Source organism: Xenopus laevis, chromosome 2S (assembly GCF_017654675.1).
Source record: "Xenopus laevis strain J_2021 chromosome 2S, Xenopus_laevis_v10.1, whole genome shotgun sequence".
Taxonomy (NCBI): domain Eukaryota; kingdom Metazoa; phylum Chordata; class Amphibia; order Anura; family Pipidae; genus Xenopus; species Xenopus laevis.
Genome location: NC_054374.1, coordinates 52,891,847 through 52,918,598, shown reverse-complemented (window position 1 = coordinate 52,918,598; position 26,752 = coordinate 52,891,847). Strand labels below are relative to the sequence as shown.

Below are 26,752 nucleotides of genomic sequence, written 5' to 3'. Positions count from 1 at the left end.
AAAGAAATTAAGTTAGTCTGGCAAGATCTATTACGCATAAAACCATGCTGGCACAAACTCATAGTATTATGATTTGCTATGAAGTCCAGTATCTTATCCTTTATTAACCCTTCGTAAAGCTTTCCTATCACTGACGTCAGACTAACTGGCCTATAGTTTTGAGGCTGAGAACGGGATCCTTTTTTGAATAGAGGCACCACATTAGCAATTCGCCAGTCTCTCGGCACTATGCCAGATCTCAATGAATCCTGAAAAATTAAGTAAAGAGGTTTGGCAATCACAGAGCTAAGCTCGCTAATTTCCCTGGGATGAATACCATCTGGCCCGGACCTTTGTTAATATTAACATGTTCTAGTCTCTTTTGAATTTCATCATGTGTGAACCATGCATCATTAGTTGTATTACTAGAATTGGTACTGTTAAAAAGGAAACCTTCACTTACTGGTTCCTCATTTGTGTAGACAGATGAAAAATATGAGTTCAGAATCTGCGCTTTTATTTTGTTTTCATCAACCAGCTGACCCCCCTCTGATAGTAAGGGTCCCACCCCTTCCTGCTTCTTTTTTTTACTATTAACATATTTAAAAAAATAATTTTGGATTTTTTTTACTGATTGCTGAATTATCCTTTTCTATATCAATTTTAGCTTGCCTTATAGCTTCTTTGCATGATTTATTGGCCTCCTTGTACCTTATAAATGTTTCGGCTGTACCAGCTAACTTGAAAGCCTTAAAAGCACGTCTTTTCTTACCCACCTCAACACCGCTTCTATTGAACCAAAAAGGTTTTGCTTTGCAACGACGTTCCTTGCTTACAAGTGGAATATACTGACAAGTATATTTATTAAGCATCATTTTAAAGACTTCCCATTTTTGTTCTGTGTTTAACCCTGTGAAAAGCATTTCCCACTTAATATGTTGCAGAGATGCCCTTATACTGTCAAAGTTTGCACGTCTGAAATTTAGTGTTTTAGTTACTCCCTTATAGAATTGCTTCTGCAACAGAATCTCAAAGTAGACCATGTTATGATCACTATTCCCTAAATGCTCACCCACACAACATGACTGTTGCCGCTGCTGTTGCTGTTGCTACTAATGCCTCATTATTTGGCAAAGGTCTTCTGGTTGAGGCCTGCCTCATTTAATTCTTCTGGCTCTAATACAGAGTTGATTATAACATGACTGTTGCCGCTGCTGTTGCTACTGATGCCTCATTATTTGGCAACGGTCTTCTGGTTGAGGCCTGCCTCATTTAATTCTTCTGGCTCTAATACAGAGTTGATTACAACATGACTGTTGCTGCTCCTGTTGCTGTTGCTACTAATGCCTCATTATTTGGCAAAAGTCTGGTGGGGGCCTATCAAGGCTCCTACTGCTGTCGCTAATACTACTGCTGCATTGTCGGCAAATTTTTTTATAGTGGGGGCCTATCAAACCGCCTACTGCTATCGTAGATACTACTGCTGCATTGTGGGCAAATTTTTTTAGTAGTTGAGGCCTGACATGGCCTCTAAATATGTTGCTTCTATTTTTGCTGCTTAGTTGGCTAATTTCTTCTGGTTGAGGCCTAACATGGCTTCTTAAAATATTTTTTCGAATACTGCCGCATTGTTGGCTAATTTCTTCGGGTTGAGGCCTAACATGGCTTCTAAATATGTTGCTTATAATTTTGCCGCTTAGTTGGCTAATTTCTTCTGGTTGAGGGCTGAGGCCTAACATGGCTTCTAAAAATGTTTCTTCGAATACTGCCACATTGTTGGCTAATTTCTTTGGGTTGAGGCCTAACATGGCCTCTGAATATGTTGCTTCTATTTTTGCAGCTTAGTGGGCTAATTTATTTGGGTTGAGGCGTAACATGGCCTCTAAATATGTTGCTTCTATTTTTGCTGCTTAGTGGGCTAATTTCTTCTAGTTGAGGCCTAACATGGCTTCTAAAAATGTTTCTTCGAATACTGCTGCATTGTTGGCTAATTTCTTCGGTTTGAGGCCTAACATGGCTTCTAAATATGTTGCTTATAATTTTGCCGCTTAGTTGGCTGATTTCTTCTGGTTGAGGGCTGAGGCCTAACATGGCTTCTAAAAAGGTTTCTTCGAATACTGCCACATTGTTGGCTAATTTCTTCGGGTTGAGGCCTAACATGGCTTCTAAATATGTTGCTTATAATTTTGCCGCTTAGTTGGCTAATTTCTTCTGGTTGAGGCCTGCCTCATTTAATTCTTCTGGCTCTAATACAGTTGATTCCAATGCTTTCTGCTTGGTTGGCAAATGTAGTCACACTATTATTACCCCTGAAACGACTGCGGCCAAAAGTCCTGTGCATCAGTCATTATTCTTTCTTTTGAAATGATAGGACTGCTCTAAAAATGTATACAGAGAGGGCATGTGTGTGTAGCAGTTACTGAGTGAAACATAGGTGCGAATTGCTCTTCCCATTGACTGCAAAGCAAAACATGGCATATATACATTTATCACTGTGTACAAAGCTTAAAAGTAAGGGAAATGTTTTAATGGTATCCCCAAAGCCATGTCTGGTCTGGGAGTCAAAATAGGCCCTGGCATTCAAATTACACAGAGGCCCAAACAGGCCCCAACCATCATCCCACTAAATTTGACTGAAAACCAACCAACCTGACAACCCTGGGTGACGCAAACATAGCCATAAACTCTACTTAAATTCATGCTATAAGCAATAATTCAGATGGAATTTGTCCTCTATGAATACTTTTGTCCTTGAGTTAAATAAACGAGACAACACAGTTTGCTGGATGGAAAGAGGAATTTCATTCCTAGATGATGTCTAGCTTAAATCCCACTTCCAGCTGCATCTGCTATTTTGCAACTTTCAACTTCACAAGCAGTTTTGTCCCAGTTTGCTGTCCATAACCTTCAAAGAGAACACACGCCATCCTTTGTTTCCAAACACTTTACACAACGTATTTATAGATCCAATGCAAACCCCTTAAAGGGGTGGTTCACCTTTAAGGTAACTTTTAGTATGCAATAGTATGGCAAATTCTAAGCAACTTTTAATTTGGTTTTCATTATATATTTTTTTTTGTTTTTTAATTATTTGCCTTTTTCTTCTGAGTTCTGACTCTTTGCAGCTTATAAATGTGGGTCACTGACCCCAACTAAAAAGCAAATACTATGTAAGGCTACAAATGTATTGTTAGTCATTGCTACTTTTTTCTATTTAGGCCTCTCCTATTCATATTCCAGTCTCTTATTTAAATCAATGCATGATTGCTAGGGGAATAATGTTACTTCTAATAGTGCCTAGTTAGCAAATATAGTATTACTTTATATCAAAATTTATTTAAAAAATCAATGTATTTGTGTTACAGTAGTCAATTCATGAAATTCGGCGCGCGTCATAGCAAACTTGGTGCGTATGCGTGCGCACGTGTTGGCGTCATGTGACGAGCATCTTAAACGGGCGTCGCCACTATAAATAGCCCCGCCCTTGCTTACAGTTGTAGGAGTGCAGTTACAAAATGGCAGGACCTGGCATGATGTCAAACCAGCAGCTGCAGTACTTCATCAGGTACCTGCACCGGGAGGGATACAACAATATCCTTCCTGGTGTGAGGTATCCAGGCACTCCACCGCAGCATTATGGATTGGCTGAGGCGCAGGCTGTGCAGGGAGTTTGGCGTGCGCCTAACTTTGAGGGTGCTCCAGAGGATCTGGAAGAAGAACTGCGCATGGAGGTTGAAGGTAGAGTTATTTAAAAAGAAAACATCTTATAATGATTTGCTATTTTATAGCAAAAATGTATTTAAGTGAATACTGTAATTAGGATTGGAACAGTTGACTTTGACTGACTGTCATAATTGCAGACACGTTAGATAAGTAAATGAGCTGTCAAAGGGAGATTATTTAAACCGATTATAATAGATTTATTTAAATGGAATACAATAGAATATGGAGAAGCCGCACACCACACACTCCCAAAGGTTCTTATCCTGGTGCCCAGTGATAGAGGAATCGGCAGCCTCACAACAAGGGTAAGAAGAATTTCACCGGCACACAGGAATTGTAGTAGCAGGGCAAGCCCTTGCAATTTTATTATGCAGTAGTGCAACGTTTCGGGGTCACGCCCCTTTGTCAAGCATAGTGTGGACAAGTGCAGACATGATTTAAAGGGTGTGCAATTAACAAATTAGCATATTTAACAAGCATTGCTGTGAAAAAAGTACTTTGCATTGAAAAAGATTTTTTCATATCAAGATGCCATTTAAAATGCAATGTTAAAGTGAAAAAATATGCATCCAGGTGCCAATTAACAATACACTGATATAAAATTTCTTAGTGGAAAATGCAGTTAAAAAGGACAATGTTAAAAGATATTGCAGTAAAAACCTGTTTAGTAGAAAAATTTAGTGAAAATATTTTTATCAAAAATGCCCATCAAAAAGAACATAATAAAAGATCAGTTAAAGTCCATAAGTGGTAGTCCTTTATTTTGACTTCACGTAGTGCTGGAAGTGATGAAATATAAAGGTGAATATCTAAGAGAAAATTTTTAAAAAAACAATATGGCAACACAAAGGCCATGAAAAAAAAGTTAAAATTGTGACAGCTAGACAGATTCGATTAAAAGAGTAACAAATACTTAAAATAAGATAACCCTGCATCCTAAAGGGATGGGGAAAAAAAAGGACACTTTACCTGTCCCTGAAGGGATCTCATAACAAAGTTTTTATCTGAAAGGAGAAGGAATAGCATTAGTATATATTTCTACCATTCCATAATTTTATAAATAACACGACATATTGTACTCCTCGTTAAGCCCCTTCGGGGCCCTGCTTTGCAATGCCCAGATCCAATAGCACTCCCTTTGTAGTAGAGCTCTTTTGATATCTTGGCCCTGTTTACACATAACTTTTTCTAACACCTGCCAGCGGAGCTGCGCCACCCTGTGGCCATGTGTGAAAAAGTGTTTGGCTAGAAGGGTTTCTCGTTTAGTTTTAACCAACTCCTTTTCTTTATCCGTAGTAGTTGCTTGTGTCCCTAAAGTTGTTTGACCAACGGCAGGTAGTTGATAATTCCTGATTGTGGATTTATGTTCATATAATCTTGTTTTAATGGATCTGGATGTCTGGCCCACATAGGCCAGACCACAGGGGCATTTCAGGCAATAGATCACATTGCTGGTGTCACAGGTGAAAAAACCTTTAATCGAATGTTTAGAACCTTGCAAAGGATGTGTGACATACTCCCCAGGGATAATCCCACTGCAGTGTCCGCAATTCCTGCAGGGGAAAGTGCCGTGTGATCTCATAGGCTGTTGGTTGTTTAGGTTACACTTAGGTTTCGTTTTCACCAAATCACCCACATTTTTCCCCCCGCCGGTAAGAGAATAGCGGAGGAGCCTGAAACAGCTTACCATACCTCGGATCAGTGCCAAGAAGTCCCCAATACTTAAAGGGATACTGTCATGGGAAAAAAATTTTTTTTCAAAATGAATTAGTTAATAGTGCTGCTCCAGCAGAATTCTGCACTGAAATCCATTTCTCAAAAGAGCAAACAGATTTTTTTATATTCAATTTTGAAATCTGACATGGGGCTAGACATTTTGTCAATTTCCCAGCTGCCCCAAGTCATGTGACTTGTGCTCTGATAAACTTCAATCACTCTTTACTGCTGTACTGCAAGTTGGAGTGATATCACCCCCTCCCTCCCCCCCCCCAGCAGCCAAACAAAAGAACAATGGGAAGGTAACCAGATAACAGCTCCCTAACACAAGATAACAGCTGCCTGGTAGATCTAAGAACAACACTCAATAGTAAAAACCCATGTCCCACTGAGACACATTCAGTTACATTGAGAAGGAAAAAAGCAGCCTGCCAGAAAGCATTTCTCTCCTGAAGTGCAGGCACAAGTCACATGACATGGGGCAGCTGGGTAATTGACAATATGTCTAGCCCCATGTCAGATTTCAAAATTGAATATAAAAAAATCTGTTTGCTCTTTTGAGAAATGGATTTTAGTGCAGAATTCTGCTGGAGCAGCACTATTAACTGATTCATTTTGAAAAAATTTTTTTTCCAATGACAGTATCCCTTTAAGTACGATCTTACGGCACCGTTTTGAGTTTACATCAAAAGTGGAAATAAGCGGTATTCTAGGGGATTTGCGTGTTTCAACCATCTTTTTCTCTAGTAACTGTTGTCTAGGAATAGCCCGCACCTCTTGTCTGTGTTTCTCTAGGGTACCTTCCTCGTATCCTTTAGCCAAGAACTTTTCAATCATCTGTGCAGAAGCATTATCATATAATTCCTCAGTGGTTACTATGCGCCTGACCCGTAGCAACTGGCTCCGGGGCAAGCCCTTAAACAACCCAGGAGGATGATATGATGTGGGCCGCAATAAGTTATTTCTATCCGTTGGTTTGGTGTAGACTGTGGTTAAAAACTCCTGTCCTGTGTATTTGATGTTTACATCCAAAAAGTGTAACTCATTGGGACTAACCTCCAGAGTGAATTTAATGGTGGAATGTATACTATTCAAATATACTAAGAATTCATTAAGATTCTCCAGAGACCCAGACCACAGAAAAAACGTATCGTCCATATATCGCATATACGCATTAATCTTAGGGGCGAAATCATTGTTAGAAAAAATAAAGGTTTTTTCAAAGTGGTCCATATAGATGTTGGCATATGCGGGCGCCATGTTGGCACCCATGGCGCAACCTTGTAGCTGTAAATAAAAAACCTCCTTAAAGTGAAAGTAATTTTTAAATAAAACATTCTCAAGTAAAGTACATACAAAATTCACAGTATGATTGGGTAACTCCCCCTGAGCCAAGTACATACGAATACACTCGATTCCCTCGTCATGGGGGATGGATGTAAACAGATCTTTAACATCGAGAGAACATAAGAAAAATTCACCAGGTGGAATGGTTGTGGTCGCTAGTCTGTTTAAAAAATCTGTGGTATCAGTAAGGCAGGGCTTCAGCTTGGGCAATATATCTTGCAAAAAAGTGTCTACATAAATTGCCAAAGGTTGCCAGATCGAACCCACATTGGAGACTATGGGTCGTCCTGGGGGGTTGGTGAGCTTTTTGTGGATCTTTGGAAGGAAATACACGTGGGGGGCCTTAGGATGCTGAGAATTAAGTAGCTGTGCAATCTCATCAGTGATAAGACCTTCCATCACAGCAGCGTTTAATAAAATGTTGAGTTCATTTTTATATTTGAATGTGGGGTCCCCATTTAGCATTTTATAGTGAGTGGTATTATCCAATTGGCGTTTGGCTTCACCATCATAGTCTACCGTATTTAATACGACTATTCCACCGCCCTTATCAGCTTGGGTAATAGTTATTGAAATATTCTCCTGTAAAGTTTTTAAAGCAGCCTTTTCTTCAAAGGAAACGTTCCTGTGCATGGACTTGGTTTTTTTATTCAAAAGCTTTTTAATTTCCAGGGTAACAATAGATTCAAAGGCATCTATACAGGGATAATTGCCTGGAGGCATAAAAGTGCTTCTAGACCCCAATTTCTGTTTAAGGGAGGATACAGTAGCATCCGTAGTGGTGGTATTGGCCTTATCAGAAAAAAATGCTTTAAGTTTGAGTGACCTAATAAAACGGAACCAGTCAATGGAAAAAGAAAAAGCTGGAACAGTAAATGCAGGAACAAAATTAAGCCCTTTCTCCAGTACTGCCATTTCGGCTTTAGAAAGTTTGTAATTCGACAGGTTAAAAACATTAATTACCTGCGATACGTTTTCTTCCTGCTGCTGCGAAGGCCGGCTTGCTGGTTTTCGCTTGCCCCTCCTGGTCCTCCGGTGTGCCTTGGGTGGCCTTTGCCTAAAAAAGAAACCGCAGCCCCTTGGGAGGAAGCAGGAGACTCTCGCCCCGATTCTGATGAATGCGCTGATCCCATGTCTGATGAAACAGCTGATGCGGATCGGTGTTTGCGTGTCTGGCGCCTTGTATCTTTCCAAGTATATACTTCCCCTCTGTTGTAGTCCCTGGTATCGCGTGCAAATTTGCGCAACTTCATCTGTAACAGTTCTGCCTGCATGCGTTCCAGCTTCACCTCTAGGTCGCGAATTAGAGCTGTGTCTGTATCTGGAAGGGCCTTGTACTCGTCCTCTAACACATGCAGCTGTTGTTTCAATTCTCTTGACCCGGACTGCAGCTGCTGAACGGTGAGTGTAATCAAATCGAGGCTGCAGCGATTTAGGATAGCACGCCACTTGGCTAGGAACTCCTGATTGTCCTTGAATAAGGCTGGTTGGAGCATGATTCGCAAGCCTCGAGGAATACGCTGTGCCTTGGCATATTCTGCTAAGGATGACATATGCATAGCCCATGCTACTTCCCGTTTCTTTAATTGTTCAATTTTACGTGCAGTGTCTATTCCACTTTTACTCACGCTTGTGGGAAGGCTCTGGGTAGCATTAAGTATTTTCCTCCTTTCAGTTTCCGTGAAGCTGAATGTGTCTGCCCGACGGTCCGTGCTGGCAGCAATATCTGCAAAAGACATGGTATGGGTAATGTGACGCTGGGTGCTGGGAACTCCGTGCCGACAAGGTCAGTCCAATAGAATATGGAGAAGCCGCACACCACACACTCCCAAAGGTTCTTATCCTGGTGCCCAGTGATAGAGGCAGCCTCACAACAAGGGTAAGAAGAATTTCACCGGCACACAGGAATTGTAGTAGCAGGGCAAGCCCTTGCAATTTTATTATGCAGTAGTGCAACGTTTCGGGGTCACGCCCCTTTGTCAAGCATAGTGTGGACAAGTGCAGACATGATTTAAAGGGTGTGCAATTAACAAATTAGCATATTTAACAAGCATTGCTGTGAAAAAAGTATTTTGCATTGAAAAAGATTTTTACATATCAAGATGCCATTTAAAATGCAATGTTAAAGTGAAAAAATATGCATCCAGGTGCCAATTAACAATACACTGATATAAAATTTCATAGTGGAAAATGCAGTTAAAAAGGACAATGTTAAAGGTATTGCAGTAAAAAAGTAGAAAAATTTAGTGAAAATATTTAACATTGTCCTTTTTAACTGCATTTTCCACTATGAAATTTTATATCAGTGTATTGTTAATTGGCACCTGGATGCATATTTTTTCACTTTAACATTGCATTTTAAATGGCATCTTGATATGTAAAAATCTTTTTCAATGCAAAATACTTTTTTCACAGCAATGCTTGTTAAATATGCTAATTTGTTAATTGCACACCCTTTAAATCATGTCTGCACTTGTCCACACTATGCTTGACAAAGGGGCGTGACCCCGAAACGTTGCACTACTGCATAATAAAATTGCAAGGGCTTGCCCTGCTACTACAATTCCTGTGTGCCGGTGAAATTCTTCTTACCCTTGTTGTGAGGCTGCCGATTCCTCTATCACTGGGCACCAGGATAAGAACCTTTGGGAGTGTGTGGTGTGCGGCTTCTCCATATTCTATTGGACTGACCTTGTCGGCACGGAGTTCCCAGCACCCAGCGTCACATTACCCATACCATGTCTTTTGCAGATATTGCTGCCAGCACGGACCGTCGGGCAGACACATTCAGCTTCACGGAAACTGAAAGGAGGAAAATACTTAATGCTACCCAGAGCCTTCCCACAAGCGTGAGTAAAAGTGGAATAGACACTGCACGTAAAATTGAACAATTAAAGAAACGGGAAGTAGCATGGGCTATGCATATGTCATCCTTAGCAGAATATGCCAAGGCACAGCGTATTCCTCGAGGCTTGCGAATCATGCTCCAACCAGCCTTATTCAAGGACAATCAGGAGTTCCTAGCCAAGTGGCGTGCTATCCTAAATCGCTGCAGCCTCGATTTGATTACACTCACCGTTCAGCAGCTGCAGTCCGGGTCAAGAGAATTGAAACAACAGCTGCATGTGTTAGAGGACGAGTACAAGGCCCTTCCAGATACAGACACAGCTCTAATTCGCGACCTAGAGGTGAAGCTGGAACGCATGCAGGCAGAGCTGTTACTGATGAAGTTGCGCAAATTTGAACGCGATACCAGGGACTACAACAGAGGGGAAGTATATACCTGGAAAGATACAAGGCGCCAGACACGCAAACACCGATCCGCATCAGCTGTTTCATCAGACATGGGATCAGCGCATTCATCAGAATCGGGGCGAGAGTCTCCTGCTTCCTCCCAAGGGGCTGCGGTTTCTTTTTAGGCAAAGGCCACCCAAGGCACACCGGAGGACCAGGAGGGGCAAGCGAAAACCAGCAAGCCGGCCTTCGCAGCAGCAGGAAGAAAACGTATCGCAGGTAATTAATGTTTTTAACCTGTCGAATTACAAACTTTCTAAAGCCGAAATGGCAGTAACTGGAGAAAGGGCTTAATTTTGTTCCTGCATTTACTGTTCCAGCTTTTTCTTTTTCCATTGACTGGTTCCGTTTTATTAGGTCACTCAACTTAAAGCATTTTTTTCTGATAAGGCCAATACCACCACTACGGATGCTACTGTATCCTCCCTTAAACAGAAATTGGGGTCTAGAAGCACTTTATGCCTCCAGGCAATTATCCCTGTATAGTTGCCTTTGAATCTATTGTTACCCTGGAAATTAACAAGCTTTTGAATAAAAAAACCAAGTCCATGCACAGGAACGTTTCCTTTGAAGAAAAGGCTGCTTTAAAAACTTTACAGGAGAATATTTCAATAACTATTACCCAAGCTGATAAGGGCGGTGGAATAGTCGTATTAAATACGGTAGACTATGATGGTGAAGCCAAACGCCAATTGGATAATACCACTCACTATAAAATGCTAAATGGGGACCCCACATTCAAATATAAAAATGAACTCAACATTTTATTAAACGCTGCTGTGATGGAAGGTCTTATCACTGATGAGATTGCACAGCTACTTAATTCTCAGCATCCTAAGGCCCCCCACGTGTATTTCCTTCCAAAGATCCACAAAAAGCTCACCAACCCCCCAGGACGACCCATAGTCTCCAATGTGGGTTCGATCTGGCAACCTTTGGCAATTTATGTAGACACTTTTTTGCAAGATATATTGCCCAAGCTGAAGCCCTGCCTTACTGATACCACAGATTTTTTAAACAGACTAGCGGACCACAACCATTCCACCTGGTGAATTTTTCTTATGTTCTCTCGATGTTAAAGATCTGTTTACATCCATCCCCCATGACGAGGGAATCGAGTGTATTCGTATGTACTTGGCTCAGGGGGAGTTACCCAATCATACTGTGAATTTTGTATGTACTTTACTTGAGAATGTTTTATTTAAAAATTACTTTCACTTTAAGGAGGTTTTTTATTTACAGCTACAAGGTTGCGCCATGGGTGCCAACATGGCGCCCGCATATGCCAACATCTATATGGACCACTTTGAAAAAAACCTTTATTTTTTCTAACAATGATTTCGCCCCTAAGATTAATGCGTATATGCGATATATGGACGATACGTTTTTTCTGTGGTCTGGGTCTCTGGAGAATCTTAATGAATTCTTAGTATATTTGAATAGTATACATTCCACCATTAAATTCACTCTGGAGGTTAGTCCCAATGAGTTACACTTTTTGGATGTAAACATCAAATACACAGGACAGGAGTTTTTAACCACAGTCTACACCAAACCAACGGATAGAAATAACTTATTGCGGCCCACATCATATCATCCTCCTGGGTTGTTTAAGGGCTTGCCCCGGAGCCAGTTGCTACGGGTCAGGCGCATAGCAACCACTGAGGAATTATATGATAATGCTTCTGCACAGATGATTGAAAAGTTCTTGGCTAAAGGATACGAGGAAGGTACCCTAGAGAAACACAGACAAGAGGTGCGGGCTATTCCTAGACAACAGTTACTAGAGAAAAAGATGGTTGAAACACGCAAATCCCCTAGAATACCGTTTATTTCCACTTTTGATGTAAACTCAAAACGGTGCCGTAAGATCGTACTTAAGTATTGGGGACTTCTTGGCACTGATCCGAGGTATGGTAAGCTGTTTCAGGCTCCTCCGCTATTCTCTTACCGGCGGGGGAAAAATGTGGGTGATTTGGTGAAAACGAAACCTAAGTGTAACCTAAACAACCAACAGCCTATGAGATCACACGGCACTTTCCCCTGCAGGAATTGCGGACACTGCAGTGGGATTATCCCTGGGGAGTATGTCACACATCCTTTGCAAGGTTCTAAACATTCGATTAAAGGTTTTTTCACCTGTGACACCAGCAATGTGATCTATTGCCTGAAATGCCCCTGTGGTCTGGCCTATGTGGGCCAGACATCCAGATCCATTAAAACAAGATTATATGAACATAAGTCCACAATCAGGAATTATCAACTACCTGCCGTTGGTCAAAACAACTTTAGGGACACAAGCAACTACTACGGATAAAGAAAAGGAGTTGGTTAAAACTAAACGAGAAAACCCTTCTAGCCAAACCACCTTTTCACACATGGCCACAGGGTGGCGCAGCTCCGCTGGCAGGTGTTAGAAAAAGTTATGTGTAAACAGGGCCAAGATATCAAAAGAGCTCTACTACAAAGGGAGTGCTATTGGATCTGGGCATTGCAAAGCAGGGCCCCGAAGGGGCTTAACGAGGAGTTACAATATGTCGTGTTATTTATAAAATTATGGAATGGTAGAAATATATACTAATGCTATTCCTTCTCCTTTCAGATAAAAACTTTGTTATGAAGATCCCTTCAGGGACAGGTAAAGTGTCCTTTTTTTCCCCATCCCTTTAGGATGCAGGGTTATCTTATTTTAAGTATTTGTTACTCTTTTAATCGAATCTGTCTAGCTGTCACAATTTTAACTTTTTTTTCATGGCCTTTGTGTTGCCATATTGTTTTTTTAAAAATTTTCTCTTAGATATTCACCTTTATATTTCATCACTTCCAGCACTACGTGAAGTCAAAATAAAGGACTACCACTTATGGACTTTAACTGATCTTTTATTATGTTCTTTTTGATGGGCATTTTTGATAAAAATATTTTCACTAAATTTTTCTACTAAACAGGTTTTTACTGCAATATCTTTTAACATTGTCCTTTTTAACTGCATTTTCCACTAAGAAATTTTATATCAGTGTATTGTTAATTGGCACCTGGATGCATATTTTTTCACTTTAACATTGCATTTTAAATGGCATCTTGATATGTAAAAATCTTTTTCAATGCAAAGTACTTTTTTCACAGCAATGCTTGTTAAATATGCTAATTTGTTAATTGCACACCCTTTAAATCATGTCTGCACTTGTCCACACTATGCTTGACAAAGGGGCGTGACCCCGAAACGTTGCACTACTGCATAATAAAATTGCAAGGGCTTGCCCTGCTACTACAATTCCTGTGTGCCGGTGAAATTCTTCTTACCCTTATTTAAATGGAATACATGTGGGTTTCCCTTCTTAACTACAATAAAGTCACTTGATTCCTATTTATTTTGATATTTTGGAGCAAATGTGTATTTGTTTAGGCCTGTGGCAAGGCTAATAAGAATTTTACTTCACATAAAGGTAGATTTATTTAAACAGAATAAATAGGTTTCGCTTCTTAACTACAATAAAGCCACTTGATCAGGCTCGGATCTGTGGAAAGACCACCAAGGCCTGGGCCTAGGGCTGGAGGATTTTAGGGTGGCGGCATGCTGCCCAACCACACCCATATTGGTTCAGAAACACGGGATGCACAGGAGATACAATAGCAGCAATCCCCATTGCTCCTGTCCAGATGATAAAAATTTGCCTGAATAAAGGGGAGGGGACAGGGGCGACGAATTGCAGTGGGCCTAGGGGTGCCTACTATGTAAATCTGGCCCTGCACTTGATTCCTATTTATTTTGGTATTTTGGAGCAAATGTGTATTTGTTTAGGCCTGTGGCAAAGCTAATAAGAATTTTACTTCACATAAAGGTAGATTTATTTCAACGGAATAAATAGGTTTCCCTTCTTAACTACAATAAAGTTAATTTTCCTGTAGTTACAACATGACACCTTATACTGTACAAATGCAATTGCTGTGTTACTCAAACTGAAATTCATTCATTGCCAGCTGAGTGCATCCAGGATGATACTGATGATGATGCAGCAGCAGCACCACCACCACCTGACCAGGCAGCACCACCTCCACCTGACCAGGCAGAACTGCCAGCTGACCAGGCAGCACCGCCAGCTGACCAGGCACCACCACCTCACCGGCAGCGCCACTACCCGAACGGGCAACACCACCGGACCGGGCACCACCACCTGACCGGGCAGCGCCACCACCGGACCAGGCAGAACCACCACCTAAACAGGGGCTCAGTGTCGGCACTGGGAATGCCTATTATGACCACACTGAGCTCCTGGTTACCCTGGTCCACCAGATGAATGCCATCAGGCAGGATCTGGCAGAAGTCAGGGACATAGTGGAGTCCCTGCAGGGGGTCATTGCTCCTCCTCCTCCTCCACTGTAATTTTATATTTTATCATTCATTGCTTGGCCTAGCACGGTTGTGCTATTTTGTTTATTAAAAAAGTTTTTTAAATCTCTATATTTGGAGTTAATTTTTCGTTTAACTAAACTAATACTCAGATGGTACTTGAAATTGTTTGGATTCTAATAACACAACAATGACTATTCTTAATCGGAGTCATTAACATTACATTAAATAGTATTTCAGAATCATTACAATTACATGATGTAAATATAATGTTCATTCACATAAACATATGGTTTATTCATTTTTATCTGAGATACAAAGCATCCAGATACTATTTGTTCAGATTTATTAGTTGTACTTGTGTTAGTAATCTACTATTAGATATATACAGTACTTTTTGGTTAAACAGTGATACAGAGTAGTAGTAGATACCATTACCAGTTGACCAGAGGTAATGTAAAAAAATCCACAAACGTTAAAAGTTTAAGAAACTTGCAAAATGGAAGCCATTTTTTTCAAGATAGGAGTCCTCTAACAATGCAGGGCATGTGTGTAGCAGTATACTAAGTGAAACATTCGTGTGTATTGGTCTTCCCGTTGAGTCCAATCCAATTCAGCACATTCAGACACAAAGCAAAAAATACCATATTCATTAATCATCACAGACTACAAAGCTTGAAACTAAGGGAAATTTTTTTATTCGTAGCCCCAAAGGTGAAAAAAGGTTATACAAACAAAACACCCATAGAAGATGGGTTTCATCAAATTGCACTGCGCGTCAAAAATAACGTTGCGCGCTAAAATACTGATACGCGCCCGCGACAAAATTATTGTCGCAAATTTTTTGCCGTTTTGCGAATTTCGCTGGAAATTCACAAATTATTCGGCGAATCGAAATGCCACAGATTCTACCATCACTACTGCCGACAGACCGAGTCGTTAGCTACTGCCGACAGACCGAGTCGTTAGCTCACCCCTAGGCCCACTGCAATTCGTCGCCCCTGTCCCCTCCCCTTTATTCACGCAAATTTTTATCATCTGGACAGGAGCAATGGGGATTGCTGCTATTGTATCTCCTGTGCATCCCCAGTGTTTCAATGGGCTTCCCCGATCAAGATCTGGCCGAAAGTTGGCCAGATCTCGATCGGATGGGACTAAAAATCCCGTCGGATCGCAGCCACATCTGTTCGTTGATACGGTCCAGCGATCCGACCGCCCATTACTATTCGTTAGGATCCGATCGTTGGGCACTAGGGCCCACGATCGGATCAGCCCAATATTGCCCACCTCAAGGTGGGCATATCGGGGAGAGATCCGCTCATTTGGCGACATTGTCAAACGAGCGGATCTCTCTGTGTATGGCCACCTTTAATCTCCTCAAATCTGTCCATTTGCTCCTGCCCTAAGGGCAGAGACACACGAGAATATTCGGGGAGATTAGTCGCCCAGCGACAAATCGCCTCTTCTTCGGGTGACTAATCTCCCTGAACTGCCTTCCTGCCGGCTAGAATCTAAATCGCTGGCAATATGGAACTTGGATCAATTTGTTTTCGGAAAATAAAGCACTCTGAGTGCCATCACGCCAGCAATTAAAGGGATCCTGTCATCGGAAAACATGCTTTTTTCAAAATGCATCAGTTAATAGTGATACTCCAGCAGAATTCTGCACTGAAATCCATTTCTCAAAAGAGCAAACTGATTTTTTTATATTCAATAAAAAAAAAAATGAAATCTGACATGGGGCTAGACATTTTGTCAATTTCCCAGCTGCCCCTGGTCATGTGACTTGTGCCTGCACTTTAGGAGAGAAATGCCTGGCAGGCTGCTGTTTTTCCTTCTCAATGTAACTGAATGTGTCTCAGTGGGACATGGGTTTTTACTATTGAGTGTTGTTCTTAGATCTACCAGGCAGCTGTTATCTTGTGTTAGGGAGCTGCTATCTGGTTACCTTCCCATTGTTCCTTTGTTTGGCTGCTGGGGGGGGAAAGGGAGGGGGGTGATATCACTCCAACTTGCAGTACAGCAGTAAAGAGTGATTGAAGTTTATCAGAGCACAAGTCACATGACTTGGGGCAGCTGGGAAATTGACAATATGTCTAGCCCCATGTCAGATTTCAAAATTGAATATAAAAAAATCAGTTTGCTCTTTTGAGAAATGGATTTCAGTGCAGAATTCTGCTGGAGTAGCACTATTAACTGATGCATTTTGAAAAAAACATGTTTTCCGATGACAGGATCCCTTTAATTGCTGGCGTGATGGCTAGAGATGTCGCGAACTGTTCGCCCGCGAACTTGTTCGCGCGAACATCGGGTGTTCGCGCTCGCCGGAAGTTCGCGAACGTCGCGCGACGTTCGCCATTTTGGGTTCGCCATTGTTGGCGCTTTTTTTTGCCCTCTCACCCCAGACCAGCAGGTACATGGCAGCCAATCAGGAAGCTCTCCCCTGGACCACTCCCCTTCCCTATAAAAACCGAAGCCCTGCAGCGTTTTTTCACTCTGCCTGTGTGTGCTGAAGAGATAGTGTAGGGAGAGAGCTGCTGCCTGTTAGTGATTTCAGGGACAGTTGAAAGTTTGCTGGCTAGTAATCGTTTTGATACTGCTCTGTTATTGGAGGGACAGAAGTCTGCAGGGGTTTGAGGGACATTTTAGCTTAGGTAGCTTTGCTGGCTAGTAATCTACCTTCTACTGCAGTGCTCTGTATGTAGCTGCAGTGGGCAGCTGTCCTGCTTCTGATCTCATCTGCTGACTGCTGCAATAACAGTAGTCCTTGTAAGGACTGCTTTTATTTATTTTTTTGTTGTTTTTACTACTACTACTACTACTACTATAAGAGCCCAGTGCTATTAGTCTAGCAGTGTTGGGGAGTGGGACTGGTGTGCTAATCTGCTGCTCCTAGTAGTTCAGCAGCACCAACTTTAATTTTTTTTTTTTAATATTCATTTTTTTTTATTTTACTTTTTTTATTTTACTACCGCTACCGTAGTGTATAAGTTGACCTTTTAGGCATTATTTGCCCTGTAGGCATTATTTGCACACTGTTTTCTTCAACCTGCCATCTAGCTGTGTGACCTTGTTCACATTCTGTCTAAATATCCATAATATTACCGTCTCCAGAAAAAACACCGGAGTGACTTTTTCAAGCAGCCATAATATATTTTACGTAATCCGTATCCACCGCTGTAGTAGTGTATACGTTGACCTTGTAGGCATTATTTGCACACTGTTTTCTTCAACCCGCCATCTAGCTGTGTGAGCTTGTTCACATTTTGTCTAAATATTGATAATATTATCGTCTCTAGAAAAACCACTTGAGTTACTTTTTTTCAAGCAGCATTCATATATTTTACTTAATCCGTATCCACCGCTGTAGTAGTGTATACGTTGACCTTGTAGGCATTATTTGCACACTGTTTTCTTCAACCCGCCATCTAGCTGTGTGACCTTGTTCACATTCTGTCTAAATATCCATAATATTACCGTCTCCAGAAAAAACACCGGAGTGACTTTTTTCAAGCAGCCATAATATATTTTACGTAATCCGTATCCACCGCTGTAGTAGTGTATACGTTGACCTTGTAGGCATTATTTGCACACTGTTTCTTCAACCCGCCATCTAGCTGTGTGACCTTGTTCACATTCTGTCTAAATATCCATAATATTACCGTCTCCAGAAAAAACACCGGAGTGACTTTTTTCAAGCAGCCATAATATATTTTACGTAATCCGTATCCACCGCTGTAGTAGTGTATACGTTGACCTTGTAGGCATTATTTGCACACTGTTTTCTTCAACCCGCCATCTAGCTGTGTGACCTTGTTCACATTCTGTCTAAATATCCATAATATTACCGTCTCCAGAAAAAACACCGGAGTGACTTTTTTCAAGCAGCCATAATATATTTTACGTAATCCGTATCCACCGCTGTAGTAGTGTATACGTTGACCTTGTAGGCATTATTTGCACACTGTTTTCTTCAACCCGCCATCTAGCTGTGTGACCTTGTTCACATTCTGTCTAAATATCCATAATATTACCGTCTCCAGAAAAAACACCGGAGTGACTTTTTTCAAGCAGCCATAATATATTTTACGTAATCCGTATCCACCGCTGTAGTATTGTATACGTTGACCTTGTAGGCATTATTTGCACACTGTTTTCTTCAACCCGCCATCTAGCTGTGTGACCTTGTTCACATTCTGTCTAAATATCCATAATATTACCGTCTCCAGAAAAAACACCGGAGTGACTTTTTTCAAGCAGCCATAATATATTTTACGTAATCCGTATCCACCGCTGTAGTAGTGTATACGTTGACCTTGTAGGCATTATTTGCACACTGTTTTCTTCAACCCGCCATCTAGCTGTGTGAGCTTGTTCACATTTTGTCTAAATATTGATAATATTATCGTCTCTAGAAAAACCACTTGAGTTACTTTTTTTCAAGCAGCATTCATATATTTTACGTAATCCGTATCCACCGCTGTAGTAGTGTATACGTTGACCTTGTAGGCATTATTTGCACACTGTTTTCTTCAACCCGCCATCTAGCTGTGTGAGCTTGTTCACATTTTGTCTAAATATTGATAATATTATCGTCTCTAGAAAAACCACTTGAGTTACTTTTTTTCAAGCAGCATTCATATATTTTACGTAATCCGTATCCACCGCTGTAGTAGTGTATACGTTGACCTTGTAGGCATTATTTGCACACTGTTTCTTCCAACCCGCCATCTAGCTGTGTGTATTATCGTTTCCAGAAAAACCAACTGAGTTTTTGTTGTTGTTGTTGTTTTTTTAAAAATAATGCCAGGCAAAGGCAGGCCGCCACGCAGAGGCCGTGCTAGGGGCCGTGCTGCTATGCAATCCTGTGGCCCTAGCAAATTGCCCAGTTTTAAAAAAGCCAATGACCCTGAACTCCCAAAATGCTGAAGAGGTAGTTGACTGGCTTACACAGCACACCCCATCCTCTACCGTTTCTAACTTTACCACAACATCCTCCTCATCCTCCACTGCTATGGCCACCCCACGTAACACTTCCTCCACCACCGGTGCCCCTTCTTCACTGGGGTCAGAGGAGTTATTTTCCCATGAGTTTCTTGAACTGAGTAATGCGCAACCATTATTGCCAGAAGAAGATGAAGGAGATGAGGACCTTACACCAGATTTAATTCTGGCAGAGAACACGATAGAGATGGACATAATGAGTGATGAGGAGGAGGTCCCGCTGCTGCTTCCTTCTGTGATGTGTCAGAAGAAATTGATGCATCTGAGGAGAATGATGATGAGGAGATTGATGTTTTGTGGGTGCCTAGTAGAAGAGAGCAAGAGGAGGGTAGTTCAGATGGAGAGACGGAGAGTCAGAGAGGCAGTAGGAGAATAAGACTTAGAAGAAGCAGGGAGGACAGCCCGCAGGGATCAGTAGGGCAACAACATGTATCGGCACCTGTGTTCAGCCGGCCAACGCACCCGCCATTGCCGCCAATGCCGCCAACTTCTACTGTTACCGCCAGATCGCACACTTCCAAAAAGTCAGCAGTGTGGGATTTTTTTAATGTGTGTGCCTCTGACAAAAGCATTGTAATTGCAATGAGTGCAGTCAGAAACTGAGCCTTGGTAAGCCCAACAGCCACATAGGTACAACTTCTATGCGAAGGCACATGAGCGGCAAGCACAAAGCACTTTGGGAGCAACACCTCAAAGGCAACAGGCAAACTAAAAGCCACACTCCTTCTGGTCCAGCATCTTACTGCTCTACCTCTGCTCTCCTTGACCCGTCTGAACCACCCTCCACTCCGCCTTCCACCTTGACCACCTGTTCCATTCCCAGTCATCTGCCACCAGCCAAGTTTCTGTGAAGGCCATGTTTGAGCGTAAGAAGCCAATGTCTGACTGTCACCCCTTGCCCGGCGTCTGACAGCTGGCTTGTCTGCACTCTTAGCCCGCCAGCTTTTACCATACCAGCTGGTGGACTCTGAGGCCTTCCGCAAATTTGTAGCAATTGGGACACCGCAGTGGAAGGTACCCAGCGCAATTTTTTTTCTAAAAAGGGAATACCACACCTGTACCAACATGTGCAGAGCCAAGTTACCGCATCTCTGTCACTTAGTGTTGGGCCAAAGGTCCATATGACTACTGACGCATGGTCCTCCAAGCATGGTCAGGGCAGGTATGTCACCTACACTGCCCACTGGGTGAACTTGGTAATGGCTGGGAAGCAGGGAATGGGTAGCTCAACAACAACAGTGGAGTTGGTGTCACCGCCACGGATTGCACGCGGTTCTGCCACCACCTCTACTCCTCCATCGCTCTCTTACCTCGTCTTCTTCTTCTTCTTACTCTGCTGCTGGGTCCTCCTTCTCTCTCCTCCACACCTGTGCACCCCCAGCTCCCCTAGGCTATTCGACGTGCCAGGTACGCCGTTGTCACGCTGTCTTGGGGATGACGTGCCTGGAAAGCAAAAACCATACCGGATCTGTACTCCTGTCATCTCTGCAGTCACAGGCCGATCGGTGGCTGACCCCACACCAACTGCAGATCGGAAAAGTGGTGTGTGACAATGGAAGCAATCTGTTGGCAGCGTTGAGACTAGGCAATTTAACACATGTGCCCTGCATGGCACATGTGTTAAATTTAATAGTCCAACGTTTTGTCTCCAAGTACCCAGGATTCCAGGACGTTCTCACCCAGTCCAGAAAGGTGTCGGCCCATTTCAGACGTTCCTACACAGCCATGGCACGCCTTGCTGACATTCAGCAGCGCTACAACATGCCAGTCAGGCGTTTGATTTCTGACAGCCAGACTCGCTGGAATTCAACGCTCCTTATGTTGGAACGTCTGCTGCAACAACAAAGGGCCGTCAACGAGTACCTTTTTGAACTGGGTGGTAGGACTGGATCTGCACAGCTGGGGATTTTTTTCCCCCGTTACTGGGTGCTTATGCGCGATGCCTGCAGGCTCATGCGACCTTTTGAAGAGGTGACAAATATGGTCAGTCGCACCGAAGGCACCATCAGCGACCTAATACCCTTCGCTTTCTTCCTGGAGCGTGCCGTGCGACGAGTGACAGATGAGGCTGTAGACCAGCGTGACGAGGAGCTGGAAGCGCACGATTTCTGGTCGGAATCACCAGAACGAACCCAGGCACCTGCTGCAACGCAGGGAGAGGTGCCAGAAGTGGAGTCAGAGGAGGAAGGTGGCTTTGTGGAGGAGGAGGAGGAGGACCAACAGGAGCAGGCTTCCCAGGGGGCTAGTGGTGACCTTTTGGGGACCCCTGGTCTTGTACGTGGCTGGGGGGAGGAGACCGTGGATGATGCAGTCCTTGATAATGAGGAAGCGGAGATGGATAGCTCTGCATCCAACCTTGTGAGAATGGGGTCTTTCATGCTGTCATGCCTGTTGAAGGACCCCCGTATCAAGAGGCTTAAGGAGAAGGACCTGTACTGGGTCGCAACGCTACTAGACCCTCGTACAAGCATAAAGTGTCAGAAATGTTACCAACATACCACAAGTCCGAAAAGATGCGGCATTTACAAACCAGCCTGCAAAACATGTTGTACAATGCTTTTAAGGGTGATGTCACTTCAGGAACTCATCAACATTCCAGGGGCAGAGGTGCCAGTAATCCTGCCACGAGCACACCTGCAAGGACAAAGCCCTTTGGCCAGTCTGTAACGTCAGACATGCAAATGTTTTTCTGTCCAAGGCAGCGCCACAACCCTTCTGGATCCACCCTCAAAGAACGCCTCGACCGGCAGGTAGCGGACTACCTGGCATTAACTGCAGATATCGACACTCTGAGGAGCGATGAACCCCTGGACTACTGGGTGCGCAGGCTTGATCTGTGGCCAGAGCTGTCACAATTTGCCATGAACCTCTTGTCTTGCCCAGCCTCAAGTGTGCTCTCAGAAAGGACCTTCAGTGCAGCAGGAGGGATTGTAACTGAGAAGAGAACTCGCCTAGGTCACAAAAGTGTCGATTACCTGACCTTTATTAAAATGAATGAGGGGTGGATCTCGGAGGGTTACTGCACGCCGGAAGACTTGTTCTGACTTCTATGCAGCTGTCCTTCTCTTCAAGCCTCATGACTCCACACACAGCTGTCCTTTAGCGTCCTCCTCCTCCCTCCGCCACCGTTACAAACTAGGGTGCAAACCCTACTGGTTTAATTTTTTCTGGCCTCTGTGCTTCAGTGGCTGCAACCAAAAAAAACTGGGCAAACAATGTCTACAAGGTCAACGTATGGCAAAAAATGACTATTTTCAGCATTTATATGGCATATTTTTTCTGGCAACTGTGCTTCAGTGGCTGCGTCCAAAAAAATGCATATTTTCTGCATTTATATGGCATAATTTTTCTGGCCTCTGTGCTTCAGTGGCTGCAACCAAAAAAATGCATATTTTCAGCATTTATATGGCATAATTTTTCTGGCCTCTGTGCTTCAGTGGCTGCAACCAAAAAAATTTATATTTTCAGCATTTATATGGCATAATTTTTCTGGCCTCTGTGCTTCAGTGGCTGCAACCAAAAAAAATGCATATTTTCAGCATTTATATGGCATAATTTTTCTGGCAACTGTGCTTCAGTGGCTGCGACCAAAAAAATGACTATTTTCAGCATTTATATGGCATATTTTTTCTGGCCTCTGTGCTTCAGTGGCTGCGGCCAAAAAAACTGGGCAAACAATGCCTACAAGGTCAATGACGTTGACCTTGTAGGCATTGTTTGCCCAGTTTTTTTGGCCGCAGCCACTGAAGCACAGAGGCCAGAAAAAATATGCCATATAAATGCTGAAAATAGTCATTTTTTGCCATACGTTGACTCAACGTATATGGCAAAAAATGACTATTTTCAGCATTTATATGGCATATTTTTTCTGGCAACTGTGCTTCAGTGGCTGCGACCAAAAAAACTGGGCAAACAATGCCTACAAGGTCAACGTATGGCAAAAAATGACTATTTTCAGCATTTATATGGCATATTTTTTCTGGCAACTGTGCTTCAGTGGCTGCAACCAAAAAAACTGGGCAAACAATGTCTACAAGGTCAACGTATGGCGAAAAATTACTATTTTCAGCATTTATATGGCATATTTTTTATGGCAACTGTGCTTCAGTGGCTGCGTCCAAAAAACTGGGCAAACAATGCCTACAAGGTCAACGTATGGCAGTTGTTTAAAGAGAACAGTAGATTACTAGCCAGCAAAGCTACCTAAGCTAAAATGTCCCTCAAATCCCTGCAGACTTCTGTCCCTCCAATACAGAGCAGTATCAAGCAGATTACTAGCCAGCAAACTTACTATCATCTGTCCCTGAAATCACTAACAGCTCTCCCCCTACACTATCTCTTCCAAGCACACACAGGCAGATTTTTCAGATACATTTTTGCCCTTGATCCCCCTCTGGCATGCCACTGTCCAGGTCGTTGCAACCCTTTAAACAACTTTAAAATCATTTTTCTGGCCAGAAATGTCTTTTCTAGATGTTAAAGTTCGCCTTCCCATTGAAGTCTATGGGGTTCGCGAACCGTTCGCGAACCGCTCGCGTTTTTGCGCAAGTTCGCGAATATGTTCGCGAACTTTTTTTCCGACGTTCGCTATATCCCTAGTGATGGCACTCAGAGTGCTTTATTTTCCGAAAACAAATTGATCTAAGTTCCAAGCAGCACTATTAACTGATTCTTTTTGAAAATTTTTTTTTTTCCCATGACAGTAACTTTTATGCTCACATTGTAATGCAAAACGACTCCCAGCTTATTCCATAGTGAAGTTAGGAATTCTATAACCTAAATCTACGTCCTTAAGTTTAACATACAATCTCAGAATTTATCACTTCACAAAGGAACAAGGTGAGGGAGGGGATGCATTACACTATTATAGGGAACTGGTCCCAGTGAGCACAGAAAGACTTGCATGGTTTCCTTGATCTGTGGAGGCAGGTGTGTCCATGTAAAAAAAATACATTTATAATAATTTCTTTTATTTTCAGATTCAGTGTTTATGCTTTTCTAAATAAACCTAGAATGAGCTTATGGGGGGTAATATTTTTCTTCTTTTAACAGTCAAGGACATGGTCTATAGAAGCTTACTTGTGCCCTCTATTGTATTTTTATAGATTGTATCTTGTTAAATCACTATTTATGTTAAACAGGCAGTAATAATCTGTCACTAAACTGTTATTTAATACCTTGTATATGTATGTTAATGTTAACGTTTCCCCTGGGATTTATTTAGTTAAATTTTACTTTCATTTTCTTTCATTTGATGTTTACATTTTAATGATTACATTTACTTGTTGCCATGGATCAACCGCAGTAGTTGTTAAAATATCTCATCTTTATTTTTATCCATTGTGAACCATTACATAATGGCAAAAAGTGCAGTCCTTACAATAAACACGCTGCTGACGCGGTTTGTAACCTCAAAGGGTCACTTCCTCAGAGCATAGTTTCCTGTTACAACAAACCCAAACTTTATAGACATCAATACTGGTCCTCTCAAACATTTAAAGTTGTACACACATTATATTTACTTTATGTTTGTTTGCTACATTCCTTTTAAAAACAAAGAAACTTTTCAGTTTAAAACCATCTAATACCATCTAATAAAGAAATCTGTTACATCAATCTGTTGCCCATTTTCTGTTTTTTTGTGTAAATGTTCATTCATTTTTAGTATACTTTTCCATCTCCTCAAAATAGATTTTTATATCTCATGTGTAATATTCCTTTATATTATAAATGGAATGTTATACTCTGTTAACTGTTTTAGGTATCTAAATAATATGTGATTTCCCAATCCTTGTTCAGACCTGCTGGCTCTAGAGTGAACATCCACCACACCTCTCTCCTGTTAAGTGTTTTCTCAATATCTCCTTTTCTCTTAACTGGCCTCACATTTTCTATATCCTGAAAAGAGATACATCTCTCATTACCATTATGTTTACTCAAAACAGGATCTGCTATTGCTGAGGACACATGTTTTCTGCCAATGCATGCCACATGTTCCAAAACTCTGTCTTTAATTATCCTAGATGTCTTCCCTACATATTGACAACCACATATACAAGAGGCCAGATATATAACATTTTCTGTTTTACAATTTACTTAGGTTTTACACTCATATTCTTTCCCTGTAGTGGTGCTCTTAAAGGTTTTAGATACATTCATAAATTTGCATGCTTTGCATATTTTTGCTCCACATTTATATGTTCCATAGAATTTAAGTCAACTGGGAGATTTCTCTACCAGGGAATACATATTTTGCTATAGTTTTACTTCTACTATAGGAGAACCACAATTTTCCCACATTCACTAAAGGGTCCAACTCTATCAATTTCCAATGTTTTAATATAATTTTTCTGATCTTATCAGCCTCACTACTATATTCAGTTACAAAATGTATGTCTGAATTTTCTTTTCTTATGTCTATTTTTTCTTTTTCTAGCATCTTGTCTTAATAGATCTTTACGTTCACTGCCTACTGCTCGCTCATATGCTTTTTTAATACACATTGTGTCATAGCCTCTACTGGGTTCTCATCGCAATATCTTACAAACTCTCCTATCTGTTCTTTGTTACCTCTCCAAACCACAGAAAGAAGAATTTGATATGCCAGTCATGAAGATGATGTAATGAATCCCAAAGTTTATAGTATGAACATGGTTATATGAATTTTTTATCACGGATGAGAACTTGTATGTGCACTCTGTGATTGATGTATTGAGAAATATTCTAAACTTCAACAAAAAAATATCTTGTAAGGAATTTTATATCCTATATTACAGTTGTAAAATGGCTACTGGGCAGAGCTATACTAATGAAGAAATATGTGATGATTTACCATTTATCAGAAACGGAGGGAAAAAGCTAAACTATTGTTTCAGACTGATAAGAAGAATTTAATGACATCTAAAACGAGTGTTGACTTGGAAAGTACAGAGGGTGAAATGCTGAACCTCTTTAAAAAACTCCAAAAACTGTCTTTGAAAGAACTAAAGGTATGGTGGGAAATTTCTACCTTAGAAAATTATTTGGAAGTTGAAAGAGTTCCACGTGGCCTGTGCTTAAAGAAGTTCCCTGCATTTGAATTACAAGATACAGAATTAATGCATGAATGGTATTTGGCTTTATCGGAATGCTCATTAAATCTGATGGGAATATTGATAAGGAAATATAAGAGACAACAGATTAGATTTAAGGAGGAGATAGAAGAGATTAAAAAACAACTGAAAAAATATGAATCATATCCAGATTATGAACAAAAAGAAAATAAAATAAAGAGAGAACTAGAAGATATGGAAAGCAAGATCATGGAAATAAGCAAAGAAAATTTCTACGAGATAAAATAG

The 26,752-nt window shown here is 41.6% G+C and overlaps 3 protein-coding genes across 6 annotated transcripts in view; 2 read left to right on the top strand and 1 right to left on the bottom strand.

Moving 5' to 3' along the window:
- The window catches only part of LOC108709434 (potassium voltage-gated channel subfamily D member 3), a 584,836-nt gene that overhangs the window by 481,550 nt on the left and 76,534 nt on the right, over positions 1-26,752 (top strand). The window lies entirely within an intron of this gene.
- Positions 3,493-14,519, top strand: LOC121400529. 2 transcript variants are annotated; one of them, XM_041583794.1, is made up of 2 exons: positions 3,493-3,717; positions 14,039-14,519. In XM_041583794.1, the coding sequence occupies exons 1-2, from the start codon at positions 3,495-3,497 to the stop codon at positions 14,353-14,355; spliced, it is 540 nt and encodes a 179-aa protein (XP_041439728.1). In that variant the 5' UTR covers positions 3,493-3,494; the 3' UTR covers positions 14,356-14,519. The 2 variants fall into 2 exon arrangements, 1 of the variants encoding a protein (XP_041439728.1); XR_005965791.1 differs by lacking the exon at positions 3,493-3,717 and adding an exon at positions 9,174-10,278.
- Positions 4,037-8,622, bottom strand: LOC121400528. Of its 3 annotated transcripts, none has more exons than XM_041583792.1 (3): positions 7,729-8,622; positions 4,672-4,706; positions 4,037-4,511 (listed from the first exon to the last, which is right to left on the bottom strand). In XM_041583792.1, exons 1-2 carry the CDS (start codon positions 8,502-8,504, stop codon positions 4,703-4,705), a joined length of 780 nt encoding a protein of 259 aa, XP_041439726.1. In that variant the 5' UTR covers positions 8,505-8,622; the 3' UTR covers positions 4,037-4,511; positions 4,672-4,702. The 3 variants fall into 3 exon arrangements, with proteins under 3 accessions (XP_041439726.1, XP_041439727.1, XP_041439725.1); XM_041583793.1 differs by having other exon boundaries at positions 4,037-4,481; XM_041583791.1 differs by having other exon boundaries at positions 4,037-4,706.